Source organism: Rhincodon typus, chromosome 14 (assembly GCF_021869965.1).
Source record: "Rhincodon typus isolate 14 chromosome 14, sRhiTyp1.1, whole genome shotgun sequence".
Lineage (NCBI taxonomy): Eukaryota > Metazoa > Chordata > Chondrichthyes > Orectolobiformes > Rhincodontidae > Rhincodon > Rhincodon typus.
The window spans coordinates 32,168,634-32,187,921 of record NC_063345.1 but is presented as its reverse complement, the minus strand read 5'-3'; the positions used below and the strand labels follow the sequence as shown (position 1 = coordinate 32,187,921).

The 19,288-nt window shown below is 39.9% G+C and overlaps 1 protein-coding gene across 1 annotated transcript in view; it reads right to left on the bottom strand.

Moving 5' to 3' along the window:
- cul4b (cullin 4B) overlaps positions 1-19,288 on the bottom strand; it is a 74,803-nt gene that overhangs the window by 36,490 nt on the left and 19,025 nt on the right. Inside the window, exons 6-10 of the mRNA XM_020519771.2 lie at positions 10,592-10,754; positions 10,421-10,510; positions 7,738-7,820; positions 2,658-2,725; positions 2,286-2,404 (exon numbers count right to left, since the gene is read on the bottom strand). Of these exons, the coding sequence (XP_020375360.1) occupies positions 2,286-2,404; positions 2,658-2,725; positions 7,738-7,820; positions 10,421-10,510; positions 10,592-10,754 (523 nt within the window). The remainder of the gene's footprint in view (positions 1-2,285; positions 2,405-2,657; positions 2,726-7,737; positions 7,821-10,420; positions 10,511-10,591; positions 10,755-19,288) is intronic.

Sequence of the window (19,288 nt, the reverse complement as noted above, 5' to 3'; positions counted from 1 at the left end):
TGTTCATGAAAATGTAGCACTGACAGCCAGGTTTCTAATACCAACACTGGCTCTAATGTAACAAGGGGTATATGTCAGGTTCCAAACAATCAGCTGTGATAGGGGACTCTCTAGTCAGAGGCACAGACAGACGTTTTTGTGGGGGACAGCGATACATCAGAATGATGCGTTGCCTCCCTGGAGCCAGGATCAAGGATATCACAGTGACGGTGCAGAATATTCTCAAAGAGGAGAACAGCCAGCAGGAGGACGTTGTACACATTGGAACAAATGACAGAGTAAGAGGATGAGATTCTGAGGACAGAATATAGGAAGCTACGCAGGAATTTAAAATGGAGGTTATCAAGGGTAGTAATATCTGGATTACTCATAGTGCCACAAGCTAATGAGGGTCAGAATAGAAGGATAGAGCAGATGACTGCGTGGCTGGAGGAGCTGGTGCGGGGGAGAAAGATTCACATTTCTGGATCATTGGAATCTCTTCTGGGGTAGAAGTGACCTGTATAAGAAGGATGGATTGCACCTGAATTGAAAGGGGACGAATACACTGGCAGGGAGATTTGCTAGAGCTGCTCAGGAGGATTTAAACTAGTAATGAGTGGGGTGGCACCCAGGGAGATAGTGAGGAAAGAGATCAGTCTGAGACTGGTACAGCTGTAAAAAGGAGCAAATCAAACTATCAGGGCAGGCAGGAACATAGCAGACAGCAAGGCAGAACTGATAAATTAAACTGCATTTATTTCAACGCAAGAGGCCTAACAGGTGAGGCAGATGAACTCAGGACACGGTTGAGAACATGGGACTAGGATATCATAGCAATTACAGGGACGAGGCTCAGGGATGGACAGGGATGGCAGCTTAACGTTCCAGGGGAGAGATGCTATAGGAAGGATAGAAAGGGGGTCAAGAAAGGAGGGGAGGTGATGTTGTTGATTAGGGATAACATTACAGCTGTACTTAGGGAGTATATTCCTGGGAATAAGTCCAGGGAAGTTATTTGGGTGGAACTGACAAACAAGAAAGGGATGATCACCTTACTGGGATTGCACTATAGATCCCCCCAGTAGTCAGCGGGAAACTGAGAAACAAATTTGTAAGGAGGTCTCAGTTATCTGTAAGAATAATAGGGTGGTTTTGGTAGGGGATTTTAACTTTCCAAACATAGACTGGGACTGCTATAGTGTTAAGGACTTGAATGGAGAGAAGTTTGCTCAGTGTGTACAAGAAAATTTTTTGATTTGGTACGTGGATGTACCTACTAGGGAAGGTGCAAAACTTGACCTACGCTTAGGGACTAAAGCAGGGCAGGTGACTAAGGTGTCAGTGGGGGAGCTCTTCGGGGGCAGTGACAATAATTTTACTAGTTTAAAAATAGCGATGGAACAGGATAGACCAGATCATGGACAGTTGAAGTTCTAAATAGGAGGAAGGCCAATTTTTACGGTATCAGGTAAGAACTTTCACAAGTTGACTGGGGGCAGATGTTTGCAGGTCAAGGGACAGCTGGAAAATTGGACGCCTTCAAAAGTCAGATATCGAGGAGTCTACAGGCAGTATGCTCCTGTTAGGGTGAAGGCATTTCATATGCTTGCCTTTATTGGTCAGTACATTGAGTATAGGAGTTGGGTGGTCATGTTGTGGCTGCACAGGACATTGATTAGGCTATTTTTGGAATACTGCATGCAATTCTGGTCTCCCTGCTGTAGGAAGGATATTGTGAAACTTGAAAGAGTTCAGAAAAGATTTACAAGGATGTTGTCAGAGTTGGACCATTTGAGTTATCGGGAGAGGCTGAATAGACTGGGGTTATTTTCCCTGGAGCTTTGGAGGCTGATGGGTGACCTTGTAGAGATAACGTTGCAAGGGGCACGGATAGGGTAAACAGACAAGATCTTCTCCCCAGGGTTGGGGTGTCTAAAACAAGAGGGCATAGGTTTAGGGTGAGAGTGCAAAGAGTTAAAAGGGGCCTAAGGGGAAACTTTTTCACGCAAAGGGTGATGGTGAATGCAATGAGCTGCCAGAGGAAGTGGAGGAGGCTGGTACAATTACAACATTTAAAAGGCATCTGGATCGACATATGAACAAAAAGGGTTTAGAGGGATATAAGCCAAAAGCAGGCAAATGGGACAAAATATATTTAGGATATCTGGTTGGCATGGACAAGTTGGACCGAAGGGTCTGTTTCTGTGCTGTACATCTCTGACTATGAATCGATCTTGTTCAAGTTATTTAATTCATATTAAGTTACTGAAGGTTAACTACTATAAGAAGTGTTCTTAATATACCTTTATATATTCAATCCAATGTTGTAGAAGAACCTGCACGCCACCTCGAACTCTACTGAAAAGCTGGTAAAGAAGTGAAAGATCTTGTATTCGGTTTTCATCCAGAAGACTGTTTAAGCCTGCAGGGTTTTAGGAACATTTGTTTGAGCCTGAGACAAATATTAAAAAGCATTGCAAAATCAAATATCCCATCATGGAGAAAGTATTCTCGTGTAAATCCAAATTTAATCTAATTGATACTTTGTCATCAAGTTCTAAGAAGAGAATGAATAAATTATTTCGATTGAAGCTTACTAGTATAGGTCTACATAGTTGTGTACACAAACCCACATATAAAATACTTTTGCATTAATCCCCAGAAATATAGGTTACCTTTCTGAAGAATGGCTGGTAAATGTTCACCTAGAAGTTGCTTTTCCACCGTAGCTATTAGAGGCTTCCTAAAATTAAAATTGAAACAAAAATCATGAAAGCAAAATCAATTCTATAACAATGTGCAATTTCCATTTTACACAATACAAAATCTATTTCCTCAAGCTCAAGGGAAAATATGGGGGTGTGGGAGGGGTGATGTGCACAAAAATCACAGTAGGTAAATCAGCAAAATGCACAGCAGGGCAGGATGTAGGAGATATAGTCTAACAGGAAAACAAAGTGACATCAGAGCACAAGGAGAGTCAGTTGGGCTGTTAACATTTGAGTTAACCGAACTGGACCTTTGAATGAACTAATTTATTGAGAAATAAAATAAAAATTAATTCAATAGCTAAACCTTAATTCATTAAATAAATAAAACACAGTTTGATAGTAACGGCAATGCAGTAGTGTGCCACAACTACAGCAAGCAGGGGTCGGTGAACAGCACTGTGATCCTGGACAATCACATCTGCATCTATGCAGTTCAGACTTGTTCAGCTGAAGTCCAAGGTATTGTATTAAGGTACTGACCAATGTTTTGGAAGATATCGTGGAGGGATTATCACTACTCTGGCATTTTTATCCAAGTGGCAGTCACATGCCTTGGTTAGATCATAAAGCAGGTATTTTCTATGGTCCTGAACAAGAGGATGTGACTGTAAGTCAGTTAAGAGGACCCCAGGTGCAATGCTGGAGGAGCCTTAGCCTTTGTTTTAACCCACATACATTAGGTTCTTGCTCCCTGTGTAGATGAGGGCAGTTCATAAAACGTATGAGCAAACAGTCAATGGTAAAGCGGAAGTGAGAGGAATAACACAGTGATATAAGACACATTGATCAGGGACTTGATATTTTTCTGCAGAGCTGCAACCATGAATTCCTATGGCTGTGATGCCTTTCAAGTGCCAGGGTAAAGTCAACTCCTTGGAGCAACACGGTGGCTCAGTGGTTAGCACTGCTGCCTCATAGCGCCAGGGACCCGGGTTCGATTCCAGCCTTGGGCGACTATCTGTGTGGAGTTTGCAATTTCTCCCCATGTTTGCGTGGGTTTCCTCTGGGTGCTCTGGTTTCCTCCCACAGTCCAAAGATGTGCAGGCTAGGTGGATTGGCCATGCTAAATTGCCCGTAGTATCCAGGGATGTTTAGGTTAGGTGGGTTAGACATGGGAAATTAGGGGAATGGGTCTGGGTGGGATGCTCTTTGGAGGGGTGTGGACCTGTTGGGCCTAAGGGCCTGCTTCCACACTGTAGGGATTCTATGATTCTATGAAAAACAACTTGAGAGGATGAAGATCCAAACATCATTGTACATGCAAGAACCCAAAACAAACTGAACAAAGAATGTGCATTTGCTGAGAGCACAAAAGAAACCAAGGTCAAATTTAAAACACAGAATCTCAGAGATGATAAACTCTGAATGGTGTTCAGACCACATGCTAAAAGCATAAGGACAAAAACATCAGAAGGCTAAATGCATGGAAGAAAGAGTAGTAAGTGAAAAACCAAGCTAAAGGAACTCTTCCGAATTTGAAAAGCATTCACAATAAAATAAATAGATCAATAGCACATTTAGAAATTCATGTGTTTTAGCTAAGTGCCATTGTGAAGCTCAGGTTGCAGTGACTAAGATTATGAAAGAATTGAAAAATGAAAAAAATTCCAGAATTTTTAATCTCTGAAAAGAGATTGTCAAAATGAAAAAGAGGAGCTCTAACAACTAAAAATGGGGGAAATAAAGGCAGAAAGGATCAGAACTTAAAGTCATGATGCAGAAACAGTTGGGTGGAACTAAGAAACAAAGGCACAAAACAAAGGTAGGACGAATTTTAATGCAACGAAACAGTTATTTAATAACTCTGCAGCAAAGAAACCTCTGGGAAAGAATGGCTGTAATATGATGAATTTTACATTAAGATGAGAATTTCTAGTGAAGTTCAGAAATAGAGTCTTAAATCTGAACAAATCAAATTACATAGATATGGGAGCTAAATCATAGGAACTAAAAAGGTAGATTGGCAAATTAGATTAGCAATATGAAAATATGGTAGATAAACAACGTCAAATTTAAATAATTAGGGCAATTTGCAACGATTTTCCATTTCTGAGGAAAAATAAGAAATTATTTCATTGAAACAAAATTCATGAGAATTGGCAGGGCAAAAGAAAGGAGATAATGAGAAATGCAATGAGAAGAAATATCTTTACTCAAACTCTGTCCTGGAAAGCTGCTCTATTGTTAAAGTATATACAAGTTAGAGATTGGTAACTTTTGGATACTGAGGGAATCAAGGCATACTGCGAGAATTCATTAAGGCAGATTAACCAAGGTTCAAAAGACCGATTAGCCCACTTCTGCTCTTATTACCATTATGCAGACTGTCAAAATGTAGAAGAAATATCGTACTGATAGCTTCAGTACATTATCACCACCCAAACTCAATCCATAACCAAAAATTCTGAATACAGGCTGGTTGTGAATGGGTTCCATTCTGGAGTCTGCTCGTATGCATGTCAAAACACAATGGGGAAATACTCATACGCCTGGTCTTTAAAATTACACCCTTACATGGGATCGCATTCTTAAGAACAAACGTCTGCTTTACAAGCATTCATAAATCGGGGCCCCCTGTAATTAAGGAACAATATGAATAGAAAATCTCGAGCAGTCAATCTAAATTACGACCCTTACGGCTGACAGTGTTTGGATTATTTATTATTTCCCAATCCCAATTACAAATGCTTCCTTTTTTGTGCTTCCCACCCACAAAACTATATTTTTTCCCAGATTTAAAAGATCAGTTCTTAGGCAGTCCCCTGTGGTCAATTTGTTTCGACACTGGAAAAGAGTTCTTAGTAGACTGAAGAGTCCAATGAATGACAAACTGTGTCTATCACAGGTGAGGCAGATGATGGCTGGGGAAATTGGGTAGAAGGGCCCTTGAGATGCAGTGGTAATGCATGTAACTCAAAAGCAGGAGGATCAGGTTCAAATCTCACCTGCTCCAGAGGTATGGAATAACATCTCTGATTAGAAATATCCAGGATGGAATGCCTAAGTTGCATGTGCTCCATTAAGTCAACGCTAGACTTCGGCTTGCCATCAGCAACGTGACGTGATAAGTACAGATCCTTCTGAGGTTTCCCTCCCGCTCGGAAGGTGTTCAACCAGCATTTCCCAGGTGTTGATGGGAACAATGCACTTTATCAAAGAGGCTTTAAGAGTGTTGCTGGAGCAACTTCTCCGCCCGATTGGGACTTACTTGCTGTCAAAGTTTCAAGTATGGTGTTTACTTCAGATGTCATGTGCCTGGCATAATGAAGTGTCCATTCAGCAGATCTGACCAGTGTGATCAATGCTTCAACGCTGAGAACTCGGACCTGAATGATACCTTTGACATTGGTGTACCAATCCTGCCAATGGTTTTGCAGAATATTGTGGATCCACCAGCTAGGGAACTTCTGCATAGTTTGGATGTGCCTGCTGTAGACGATCCACAACTCAGAGCCATATAGAAAGCCGGGTATCACTACTGTTCTGTAAACCGTGTCAGGTTTGAGTCTTGGTCTTCAAACACACTTTCTCAGTCAATTGAAGGCTGAACTGGCTGCGTTGAAACTCAATGTCTGCCGTCGTTGACAGTATCATCCCAAGGTTTGAAAAATTATCCATGCTGTCCAAGCCGTCACACCATGGATTTTGATCCAATGCCTCAGTGAACGTGCTGATGATGGCTTGGAGCTTGGGTCGTAAATGCAAGCGTTATGGCATACTGGAGCTCAATGATAGAGACCCGTTCAGAGTCTACTGCCTGCAGGTCAATTCCAAGGCCTCTCATCCTTTGTCACTGAACTAGAAACGACCTTGGATTTGACCTGCAGGCAGCTTGATCTGTAGATTAGCTTCATCCAAGTGGGGAGCTTACTGAGGTTCAGGTACCGCACTGTAGCAACAAAGATTGAGAACAGCATCAGTAGATGAACAGCCTTGCTTGACTCCAGTCAGAACACAAATTGGGTCTTTAGTGATTTTGTTGCTTAGGATCGTGAGTTGTGTATCATCGGGGGTAGGCACAGGATAGAGCAGCCAAAATGGACGAATATGCTCTGTATTCCTTCGAGGTTGACAATAGCAATGGCCTTGGAAAACATGTCGCAGTGCTCCTTCCAACAGGGACTGACTACCTGCCTGTTTTTGAGGAGTACCTCTCTTGTCTTGACCAGCAGTGGCATGGTTCTTTTCATGCATGGCCAGTAGGCAGTCTCGACTGCACTGAAGAAACCATACAGTGGTTAGCAGCTAACTTCCGCGTCTTGTGCACTTTTTCCACCCATCATCTGTTTGTTCAGCTCTGGGGTTTTCGCTGAATCTCAGCCTTTGGACGTCTGTAGATCTGTTTCCTGGTTATCAAGTCACAAACCTGAGACATCAACATTTTCCCTCCTCAAAAATACAGCTAGACCTGCTATTTCCAGTATTTTCTTTTTAGTTAATTCCCAATTTTTGATAGATCAATGTGAGATAGATACAAGCCCAAAGAAAATCTTGACAGTCAATGGGTTGCTCTCTCAGTAAGTATCAAAAATTACATCCAAGTCTTATTTCAGTTAGAAGCATGCTAACTTTGTATAGAATGATTTCAATTTGCACCAGCACTAGTCTAAAGCCTTTACGCCAACTGCTACAGCCCATTACAGCTTGTGTAGATTTGAAAGCAATAATTAATATTATTTTTAAAATAGATGCAAGACCACCGATGTGTGTTTAGTGCTCTGAAATGCACATTTAGGACAGATATCAAAAGCATGTCTACACAGGTGGTGAAAAACAGCTGGCAGTAAGTGAAACCAGCTGAACTTGGAATCAAAACACCGGATATTTCCATAAAACAGTCACTATAATGAGAATACAGCGAGTTAGCACCCTAAGGGTGAAATGAAATTATTCAAAGGATGCCTCTATATATCTTGTGGATACTTATGTTAAACAGCACATCAGATGCAAAGACAACACAAAGTTGTTCAAAATTTGTACGTACTGTGTGCTTTGATCCAAGTAAGTGATAACCCGATCTGCCTCCTCCTCTAAACGTTTATTAACGTGGTGCAAATACTCTGGAACCTAAACGGAATGAAGATCATGCAAGTTAGCCAAATAACCAGCAGGTAATTATTTCTTGAACCAAGTAGTTCATCCCAATCACTGGTACAGATTATTGCATGTTGAAATTGAAAATCCAACATTTTTCTGTAAAAGAAATCGTTCAGTGCAACACTAAGTTACACAATTATCCCAGACCTGATCTCTAGCTATGCGTTGTTGGATGAACTAATATGTGATCCAATAAAAGCAAAATACTACAGATGCTAGAAATCTTCAACAAACACAGAGTATGGGTAGAGAAACATAGTAGGCCTGACAGCATCTGTCAAGAGAGAAACAGAGTTAGTGTTTCAAGTCAAGTATGGATTTTCAATTATCATATTAGATGTGAAATGTTAACTCTGCTTCTCCATCCATAGATCTTGCAAACTTGCTGATTGTTCCAACTATTTTTGTTGTTGTTTAATGTGCGATCCAATTTGACTTAGCAATGATTGGTTGGACAAGGGAGAAGTAGGTGGGTCAAAGTTCCTTCTAAACTGCACATCCGCGCTGCCGCATAACCATTAGGAGACACCAAGCAAGCCAAATGGCACGCCAACATATTGGTTTATGGTTCCAGAAACTGCTGCTGCACACAGATTTTGGAGATCTGCAGAGCAGAAAAAATAACAATGGGAACACTGGGTGAGGGTAATAGGAGGAACAGAAATGGAAAATGGATTCAACAAAAATGGAAGAGCAGGAATTTAGAGATGAAGAGAAAAAGGTGATCTGCACTGCTTTCACGTTTCCCTTCCAGTCTCCTCTGGCTCTGATTTCTTCTTGCGGTCTCATGTTACACAAATTATTCTTTATCATTTGCTCAATACTACTGAAGGCCAGTATACACTATAAGCTTATTTTGGGTTGTGGCCCATAAATCCAGGTTTTGACAAATATTTGATTCACTGGTGACTATAATCGTTTTCCTCAGTTAAGATATTCCATTTGGATATACTATTCACGATCTTCCCTGTCTCAACCCCAGCGTCAATTTGGTGCTAAGCACCTCAAATTCTTTGGTACCCTCTCCAAGCAGCTCACTTCACTACACGCATCTTCCCTCTCCTTTCCTATTCCTGAGCATCCCTCTCACTGAAACGTTAAGTTTCTGAGTGAACAGCTTCCCAAAGTAGTTTCACTATACTTCGGTCATCCTTCGACATTTCAACCTCCACTTCAACTCATTTTCTTCTCCTGTCTCCTTTAACTGGATTAATTTAATCTTCATTTAATTCCTCCTGTGTAATGACAGGCACAAGCCTGACATCATCATCTCATGTGGCTTCTGTACTGCCATGATCATGGTAACAGTACAATTACTTGTATTCATACAAACATACAAAGTTAAAGCAGGAGTAAGTCATACAATCCCTTGAGTTCTCAGATCCCTCACCATCTACAATTTCCTATTAAGTCCCACTTCCTTCTGAAACGGTCCCTGTAAAATAATAAAAAACTCAAGTCATTTATAATTGTACTTCATAGTTGCTAAATACCTTTGTTTCAAAAGGAAAATTAAGTATAAATAGTGGTCCAGAAGTACAAAATAGATCAAAAATAGATGTAGCATTTAATCATGATTCTGCTCAACTGATATGGGATTTCATCAGGTATGGCCTACTCAGTAGATGAGTCACAAGGAATTAGGAACAACAGTAGACCAGTCCCTTGATTGTGCTCTGCCATTCTATGAAATCATTGGTGATCTGCAACCTAACTCCATTCACGTGCTTTGGCTTGAGATCCCTTCATACCCTTGGCTGTGAAGAACCTACTGATCTTAGATTTTCCATTATCTATTGCACTGGCACCTACTGTTTCATCTTGAAACCATTACTGTATGAAGGCATGTTTCTTTGCTTTTCTTCTGAAGGACCTGGCTCTGATTATGAGGCTCCTGACCCTTGTACTAGTGACCCCATCAGCACAAAGAATACACTTTACCTGCTTTATCAACATCTTTCAAATTCATAAAAAGCTCAATGAAATGATGAATTAACCTTCTACTATATTTAGAGAATACAAACCTTGTTTATGTAATCCCCTCAATTTATGAAGTTTTATCATGCTGCTCCAAAGATTTACACATCTCATTCTTTTTCCACATTCGCTGTTTTATATTTTCAAGTGTACTTGCGAGTTATGCCAAACTAAAGGCACTTTTGCGTGATAAAGTCAACGAAGTTCTCAACTGACATGACCCAAACTGAATTTATTTAGGAACTTGACAACCAGCAAAGGGGAACCTCCTTCACCAGGACATTTTTGGAAAATTACTCAAGTGACAATTTTGCCATTGGCAAAAACTTATTTCTTATAAACTACAAACAAGTTGTCTTTTTCTCCTCTCGATTAATGGAAGAATCTCATCAATACTTTATTCTGAACTTTCCATTTAGTTACTAGGACATTTAACCAATTATAGGCCCATGTCCCTAAAAATATACCATGTGCTGGTAATAATCCAAGTAACACCATATCTGCAGCTCTTTAGCACAGTGTATTTATTCATCAATATGCTACTTCAACACAAATGTCTCTAACTGGGCTGGCAAAGCCAACATGCTATATACCTCTCGTTCTTGCATCAATCTTTGACCTTCTGCAGCATATAGACGATTCGTCTCTTCCAAAAACCTTTGTTCAAAAGAATCTTGATATATCTAAAAGAGACAAAAAATAGATTTAACTGCTATAAATGAAAACAACTAAATTAGATACACTTGAAAGGATTCAAATCTTACCTGCAAATCTGATAGCATACTTAAGAGACTTCGAAGCAAACTACGATCAATAGCTTCACCATTTCTTTCTCTCTCAATTAACAGAAGAATCCCATCAATAGTTTTATTTTGAACCTTCCGATCGCTTATTACATGGGATCTGAATAATTCAAGGCCCATGTCCCTACAAATGAAAACAGTTCAAATAAACATGGATTGTTAAGAATCATTTGGAGACTATTAACAGAATTGGCACTCTCAAATGCCATTTTGTTTTAAAGTGAAAGCCCATCTCAAGCACTGGCCTATTCTTTAATCGTTTGCTCTGCAGAAACTGATTATTAAGCTAAATTGAAATTTTCTACATTTAAGAATGCCTCAGTACTGTATTTATATCCTTTTGTTTATTGCAAACAATATTTTTTACTTCCTCTCCATTAGATGCAATTCTTGCATCAAAAGCCGCTTCACCCAAATAATTTTTATTATATGTGAACTTGCACAGTGAGCAGGGAGAAAATCACTGCAGAGCACAACTCTCTTTTGTTTCCACGTGGGTACGTGGTCATCACTAAGCCAGCACTTACTGTCCATCCCTAACTGCCACAGGTATGGTGGTGATGAGCTGCTGTCCTGAACTGCCGCAGTTCTTGTGAGATAGGAACACTCGTAATGCTGTGGCGAAGAGAGTTCCAGGATTGTGAAGCATTAACAGTGAAGGAATAGCAACATAATTCCCAAGTCAGGATGCTCTGTGGCTTGGAGATAGTAGCAGTCCCATTATCTGCTATTCTTTGTCCTCATTAGTTGAAGAGGTTGAGGGTTTGGAAGGTGCTATTAAAGAGTTGCTGCAGCTAATTGTGTGTAGTATACACTTCTGCCGCTGTATGATGCTAGGGAAGGAAATCAACGTTTATGGTGTGGACGGGGTGCCAATAAAGGGTCTGCTTTGTTCTCAATAGCAAACTTATTCCGTATTGTTGGAGCTAAACCCTTCCAGACAAGTGGAGAGCATTCCATCACACTCCTAACTTATACCTTCCAGATAGTCAACGGGCATTGGACAGACAGGTGGTGAGTGACTCACCACAGAATTCCCAGCTTCTGCCCTGCTTGTAGCCATATGACAGGTTGAGTTTAATTTCTGGTCAACAGTAACTCCCATGATGTTAGTAGTGAGAGATTCAGCAATGGCAATGCCATGGTAGGAATCTCTCTTGTTGGAGATCATAGAATACCTACAGTGCAGAAACAGGCCATTTGGTCCATCGAGTCCACACTGACCCTCCCAAGAGCATCCCACCCAGATCCACCCTTGCCCTATCCCTGCATTTCCAATGGCTAACCCACCTAACCTATACATCCCTGGACATTATGGACAATTTAGCACAGCCATCCCACCTAAGCTGCACATCTTTGGACTGTGGGAGGGAACCGAAGGACCCAGAGTAAACTCATGCAGATACAGGGAAAATTAGAATGTGACAGAGTCATCCGAGGCTGGAATCAAACCCAGGTTCCCAACAGTGTGAGGCAGCAGTGCCACCCACTGAGCCACCATGGGACCAAGTTAATTGACCTCAAACAGCTACAACCATCTTCCTCCATGACTCCAAGCAGTAGAGTTTTCCACAATTTCCATTGATTCCAGTATTGCTAAGAAGCTTTGATGCCACACTATCAAGTGCAGCTTTGATGTCAAGGGCACTTACTTTCATGTGGCCCAATAACTACACAAGCCGTCATTAGAGGGGGAGCAGGACAGAAACTGTAGTTGATAGATTTCCCAGCTCAACGGTGCAACAGAAGCCGATGAGGCTACTCCTGTTTTAGCCAGCAGTATCAATTACATTAGTTGAGATCTTCTGAATTGAAACTTTCAGTTCAATACTGAATAGCTACTAAGAAAACAGAGCCATATTTTCCTTTATGGGCTATTGCAACACACTGAATTATAGCAAATGTGGTAAATAATGCCAATATTTTAACTTTTCAAGCTTGCTGTCTTTCAAATTCATAACATCACTTCAGTTAAGTCCACTGTGATTTCTGATTAAGGATTTAAAATCAAGGCCCTTCTTTAGCATTGTAATGAAAATAGATACCTTTAACACGTAGGAATGGCTCACCATCCTCATCCAGAAGGGCAAGTTAATAGAAGTAAGCATGCATGCATGCAGTGTGAAGACAAAAACTGGATACCCAACTCAATATATAGGCTTTCAGAATTAAGTGAACAAAACAATAGACATGGAAAGCTGTATTTGAAAAATGTAGGTCTTTTTTTCAGAAATAGACTTGAAAGTCTGTATCCCATCACATATATTGCAACATAAAAACACATTACTGGTGCATTACAATTGACCTGAACACCTGAAAATGGGTTGGGAAGGAAAACAATATAATTTGACTTTTTGCTCCTGATCATTATCCAGTGACCACCTGTTGGAAAACTCCTTTGGGTATCAGGTAATGAGACAATCAAACTAGTCTGTGATACCGTCCACAAATAAGCTGTCAAGACTCACTATACATGCAAATGAGCATGACGTGCAGAGCATTAGTCGTAATCTGTAGATCTGCAGTCTCTGTAGGGAGTCAGCACCTTGAGAGAAAGGAGCAATGTAACTACATCATTTCTTTAGTAAGTCATCCACAGGTAGACATTTTCTAGATAATGCATAAAAATCAAGAAACAAAGCAGCAATAAATGCTGAGAAATGTGATTTCATGAGAAGTAATATTTTTCAGAGACAAAATGCCTGGTGCTTCATTGTTTTTTTTTCCATAGCTGTGTGGTCTACTTATGTTGGTACAAACTAGCTTCATTAATGATGTAAGTCTGAACCAAAGGCTGAAAAATCAACTGAAGGAAGTGGAGAAGTACATGCTACGTGCTCCTGAAGTTTACTTTCAATTTATATAATCCTAAATCATACAAGTTATTTAAGCAGTTCATGAACAACAAAAGGGAAATGGTGTCTTAGTGATATGCTGTGGGATTAACTATCCAGAGCCCAGGTTAATACGTTCAGGTCATAGGTTAAAATCGGACCACAGCATCAGGTGGCATTCAAATTCAATTAATGAAAACATGGAATTGAAAACTAGTCAATCAATTTATTGTCATAATAAAAAAATACATCTGCTTCACTAATGTCCTTTAGGGAAGAAATTCTGCCATTCTTACTTCGTCTGGCCTAAATGTGACTCAAGACCAACAGCAATCTGGCTGACATTTAACTGCCCCTGAAATGGCCCAGCAAACCACTCAGGTCAAAAGCAACTAGGGTTGGGTAACAAATGATGGCACATTCCACATGCCAAAGAATTTAAAAAAAACAAGAAATCACATCAATAAAAGAAAACAGACTGCTACCACTGAGACACAGTAATCAGATAGTAAACTTTACAATCATCATGATTGAGTACGACACAAAGTCTGGAAAATTCCAACAGGCAGTATTCGTGTCTTGTCAAATTCGTGTCTCCACTTCGGTTCTCCAGCTCATGCCCCATGCTGCTGTTTCACCTTGTTCCCATTACTTCTACCTGAGCTCAATAACATTGTGCTTCCCTTCTGAATCCTCACATCAGGTTGCAAGTGCATTGTGATTATAAGGACATGAGACATGATCATAACATTCAAACAATAAACCATTCTAAATTATTTAAATTGAGAATATTACTGTCAATAGTCACTTGCCCTAATCATCTACACAATGAAAACAATTCTAAAGTGGAAATCAGCTGAACACCAAGTAGCATTCTTTCAGTCTGTGCGAAAATGCCATTTTCACTTAAACCACTTTCAATGGTTTGATCGTGATCAGAACAAACTTTCTAATTAACATTCTTATAAGCCAAGACAGCAATACCATGTAAGTTATTTTACTGTGGATGGTATTATTTCTAACTCCAAACCACTCGCATCCAATATCCACAGTCATGCACTGTCTAGGAAACGTCCCTGGACAGCAAACAGGAGCAGAAACAGTGGCCAATTCATACAATAGTTCAGGAGCCTGGAGATCAATTGCGGTGCCCAGCCAAGACATTCTAGACCAATTTAGAGGGAATAAAATTCATCTCAATCTGATTTGTACAGTTTAGTACTATACCTTAATATTTTGACATACAGGGACATGAACCATATAAGACACAGAAAAGATCAAAAACTTTGTCAATCCAGCATTAGGACCATAAACACAAGTCCCGGTTAGGGATTATGGCGAAATATATTGTACATGGTGTATACCCTTATCGGTATAATAAGGACTACTTCCTTAAAGGGGAGCAATATACCTGACTTCATTTACAAGATTCCCTTTGTGCACCTGGGATCCAGGGATGCTGATGCTTCAAATGGAAGTGACTTTTGCACTGAAAGCATCGAACGATACCTGCCCTGGGATTAGGCTCCTGGAGGACGCCCCATGATCTGATGTCATAACCTCTTCGTTAGTGTCAGCCGAAGAAAGGCACACCAAAACAGGGGCTCGTTGGCTCAAGAGGAGACCTCACTGCAGAATCAAACGGGCGGTGAAGTAAGATGATTCACAGGTCACAGATTCTTTAGACGAGAATGAACTAGCACCTGCCAACATCAAGGAGAGTGCCTTAGAAATCTGACCTGTATAAAATGGCCTAAGTCAGGGTTGCAAATAGGCCCACACAGTTAATCCTTGGAAATATTGATGTCTTCTAGGCTCTCCCTTGGGAGATTTGGTGACAGATGCTGGTTCCAAATAAGAAGTTGGTAAAATGCTGCCAAACAAAATGCATCAAGCGCACAAATAGCTTGTCTTTGTACCCAAAGTTCCTCTTCTCTTAGTTGCAGCAAGGCCTAAAAAAATGCTCACACAGCATCAATTAAATATGTTTCTTCTCTCAGGATGCTTTTCTTACCTGTAAATGTGGATCTTCAATGAATTTGGCACACTTTACAAATAACTTGTGTTCAAACTAAGTTTCGCCCTGTTTCCCATTTGCCCAATAGAAACAACAGTGAGGAAATTGTTCCAATTGGTCCCAATCCCTCGAGTTGTTGCTGCTTCTACTTCAGCAACTCAAGGTGTGCAACTTCACTGAATCTGAAATATCTTTGGTGTTCCTTTTAACTAAATCTACTCACCAACTTCAAAGTTCTAACAGAATATGCAGTGGACAATGTTGTGGTCAAGCAAAAGATAAAGAAGATAGAAAAGTGCAACCATTTATGACCTGGTGAACAAAATACCCACCTGCACTCCTCAGGCATTACTTGGAGTCTAGAGGTGCTATAAATAGATTCCAAGGAAAACCAAAAAAAATTACATCTACAACTTAAGATGAAGAGGCGAAAGAAAAGAAATTTGGAAAACAATTAAATCATTAACCTCTAGAGACACTGTTACAGCATACATGAACAAACGATCACACCAAAGTCGGCAGGGCTTTGGATGAGTGACATCACTTCCCATTTCAAATGGTTTCAACAAGTTATCTTCAAAAACTGGGTCTAATTTTAGATTGAAAATTAGAGGGACAAAATTTAATCCATAGAGTAGTAAGGGCGTGGAATGCCCTGCCTGCAAAAGTAGTAGACTCGCCAACTTTAAGGGCATTTAAATGGTCATTGGCTAAACATATGGATGATAATGGAATAGTTTAGGTTAGATGGGCTTCAGATTGGTTTCACAGGTCGGCGCAACATCGAGGGCCGAAGGGCCTGTACTGCACTGTAATGTTCTATGTTCTATTGACTTTCAAAGCTATTTCTTGTCAGTACATAACATTGTGAAACAATAGATTTACTTTAAGAATCACTTAGTTCATTTAAAATCTAATTTGGCCATAATCATAGAGAAAATTAATTTTCTATATTTCCCACCTATTTCAGGCTATTCATGTGAACTCAACTCTATCAAGCCTCCTTTGACAGAGTTATCAATATTGTTAATGCTGTCAAAGGTGATGCTAAATTAAAAACTTCACAAGAAGGGTGAGCAAAATTACTCATCTGAAATGCATCCAACAATTATTCAGCTGTCAACATCTGTAAGCAGTTCACCTCCTCATTTACGAATTTGAAAATAAACAGTGAGGGATGACTACAGAACAGGATCTGCCCATAAAGAAAATTAAACTCAAGAAAAATCAAGAGGTAGTACAAATCTGAATTCCTTTCAACTCATTTGAACTCTTACATAAACACTTATCTTGAAAAGTGCTGACATTCCTCCATGTTCCTTGAACTGTTTACACTTGCTATGCAAAATATGAGACTTAAAAGAACAATTGCTTTTATAGCTGCAGATTTTGATCTTCAGAAAATATCATATCTGCTTTAACTCAATTCTGATGTTGCTTTGATGCAAATACAAATGTGCAATCTCAAACAGATCAATTAACACAACCTTTAAAGGAGTGTTAAATACTGTCATTCACACATTTAGACACATCTGTAAAGTTTTATCCTTCATTGTAGTACAGACAGATCTATTTCTCCCAATGGCTAAGTGAGAGACTAAGCTACATCAAAGAAGGAAAATCTCAACTTCGGCACAAGTCTGTTATCTTAAATGACTACCTTTTTTGGCAATAGGTAAATTACAAGTGGGTTCAACTGCATCAGAGCATGACGGTGGCTGAAGGTCAGTCATTGGTGAAAAGAATGGAGAGAACCATCCAACCAGGGACCCTGCTCTACTTCATTGTTCAGTGATTCCCTGGAAGCATTTGAGTATTGATCAAGGCATCCAGATCAACCAAATGCCATTGCAGTGAACAATCCTCACATCAAAAACGGGTTTCTCAGATAAAGTCTTAAAATACTGCTGATACCTGTGAGATAGCATCTCTAGCAAGAAGTCAACCGTTGGGAAGGAAACAGATGTTGGAGAGAAGAAACTCCCAATCTACAAGCATATTCAAACTACAGGAATTAATTTTCATTTCTGATAACTTTTATAAAGTTTTCTCATAACAACACAAGAAACAGGAGTACACCATACAGCACCTGAAGCCTGCTCCACCATTCAAGGAAATCATGACTGATCGAGCATGGCTTCATCTCCTCAAGCCTGCCTGTTTCCACAGCACGTACTTCTCTGTTGTTCAAAAATCTCCTTGTCTTGGGCTTGAATATATTCAATGACCCAACCTGCACAGATCTTGGATGTAAAAAATTCCCAAAATACACGACTTCTGAGAGAAGTAAATCTCCCCCTTACCCATGTTGAATGTGTCCATATATTCTGAAACTATTCCCCCGAAGCAAATGCATCCTCTCAGTATCTATAAGGTTCCTTTAGAACACTGTTTATTTCAATTAGATCATTGCTGTTTTTCTGAATGCTGGATGAGTAAAAGCCCAAACTGCTCAATGTTTCCATATAGTATAACCCTTCACCCCAGTAATCAAATTCAGTAAATCTCTTGGCTGCCTCAAATCCTCCTTAAATAAGGCAATCAAACTGAACATAGCATTCGTTGATGTTTCACCCATGTCCTGTAGACTTGTCGCAAGACTTCCATACATTTTGTACTCCATTTCTCATTGCAATAAAGACCAACACTTTTCAACATAACACTCCAATCGTTAATCCTCAGCTTAAGTCACCTTAATTATTTCAAAATATCTTTTGTCCTTTTGCACCAGACACAGTGATAAGTTGCACAGTGTGTTCATTGTATTAGGAACCAAAGCTAATTAAAACAATAGAGTTCAACTGTTATAAATAACAGTGTGGAGCTGGAGGAACACAGCAGGCCAGGCAGCATCAGAGGAACAGGAAAGCTGACATTTCAGGTCAGGACTCTTCTTCAGAAACGGTCCCGACCTGAAACGTCAGCTTTCCTGTTCCTCTGATGCTGCCTGACCTGCGGTGTTCCTCTAGCTCCACACTGTGTTATCTCTGACTCCAGCATCGGCAGTTCTTACTATTTCTGATAGAATTCAACTGTTACCTTTTTTGCCATATGCTAAGTTTACGAGATTGAAGTGATGATGCCGAATAGAAATTTTCTCTCATCATGTCCCCTGCTCTTAAGCCTTGCCCACTGACTCAAATGAAAAGACAACCAAATACTACACTGTATCTCATCACAGGGAATGGCCGAGGTTGAAGAACTTTCCATTCGCATTTACTTCCTTCCTATTGTTTGATAAATTGTCTATGAATGAGAACTTGCCTCCCTACACAACATACCAGTGTCTATAATAAATACTTGCCAAAAGTATCAAAACTATCTTCAAAGTGAAAGTTACAAGAGACATATGAACCTAGTAAAGCCTACATCAAAACAGATCATAACCATAACTAATAGGGCAAAACTCAAGGCAGTAAAGGACAAAATTAGAACCAATAGAAAAAACTGGAAATAAGTCAAGATGGAATGAAATTTTAGCTAAGCTAATGAAGTCAAACATTTTGGAATCATTTCAATTAGACGCGGGTTTACAACATGGAGTCTGAGATTTAAACATTACTTCTGCCCCACCATGTTCCTCTTAATTTGCACATATTTCAAGTTAATTGGTGTTCCTATTCACCAAAAACAACTCTTTTCAAACCCAAAGCTGAAAAAAAGACAAGGCAAACCAGAAAAATAAGTGCAAGTAGACTCATGCTGCCTAAATTTCCTATAATTCAGTGCCCTGAAGGGTGAGTTACACATTATTCAGACAGATGAGCAAAATAGATGAAATGGCCTTCCTCAAACTTACTTGCAATG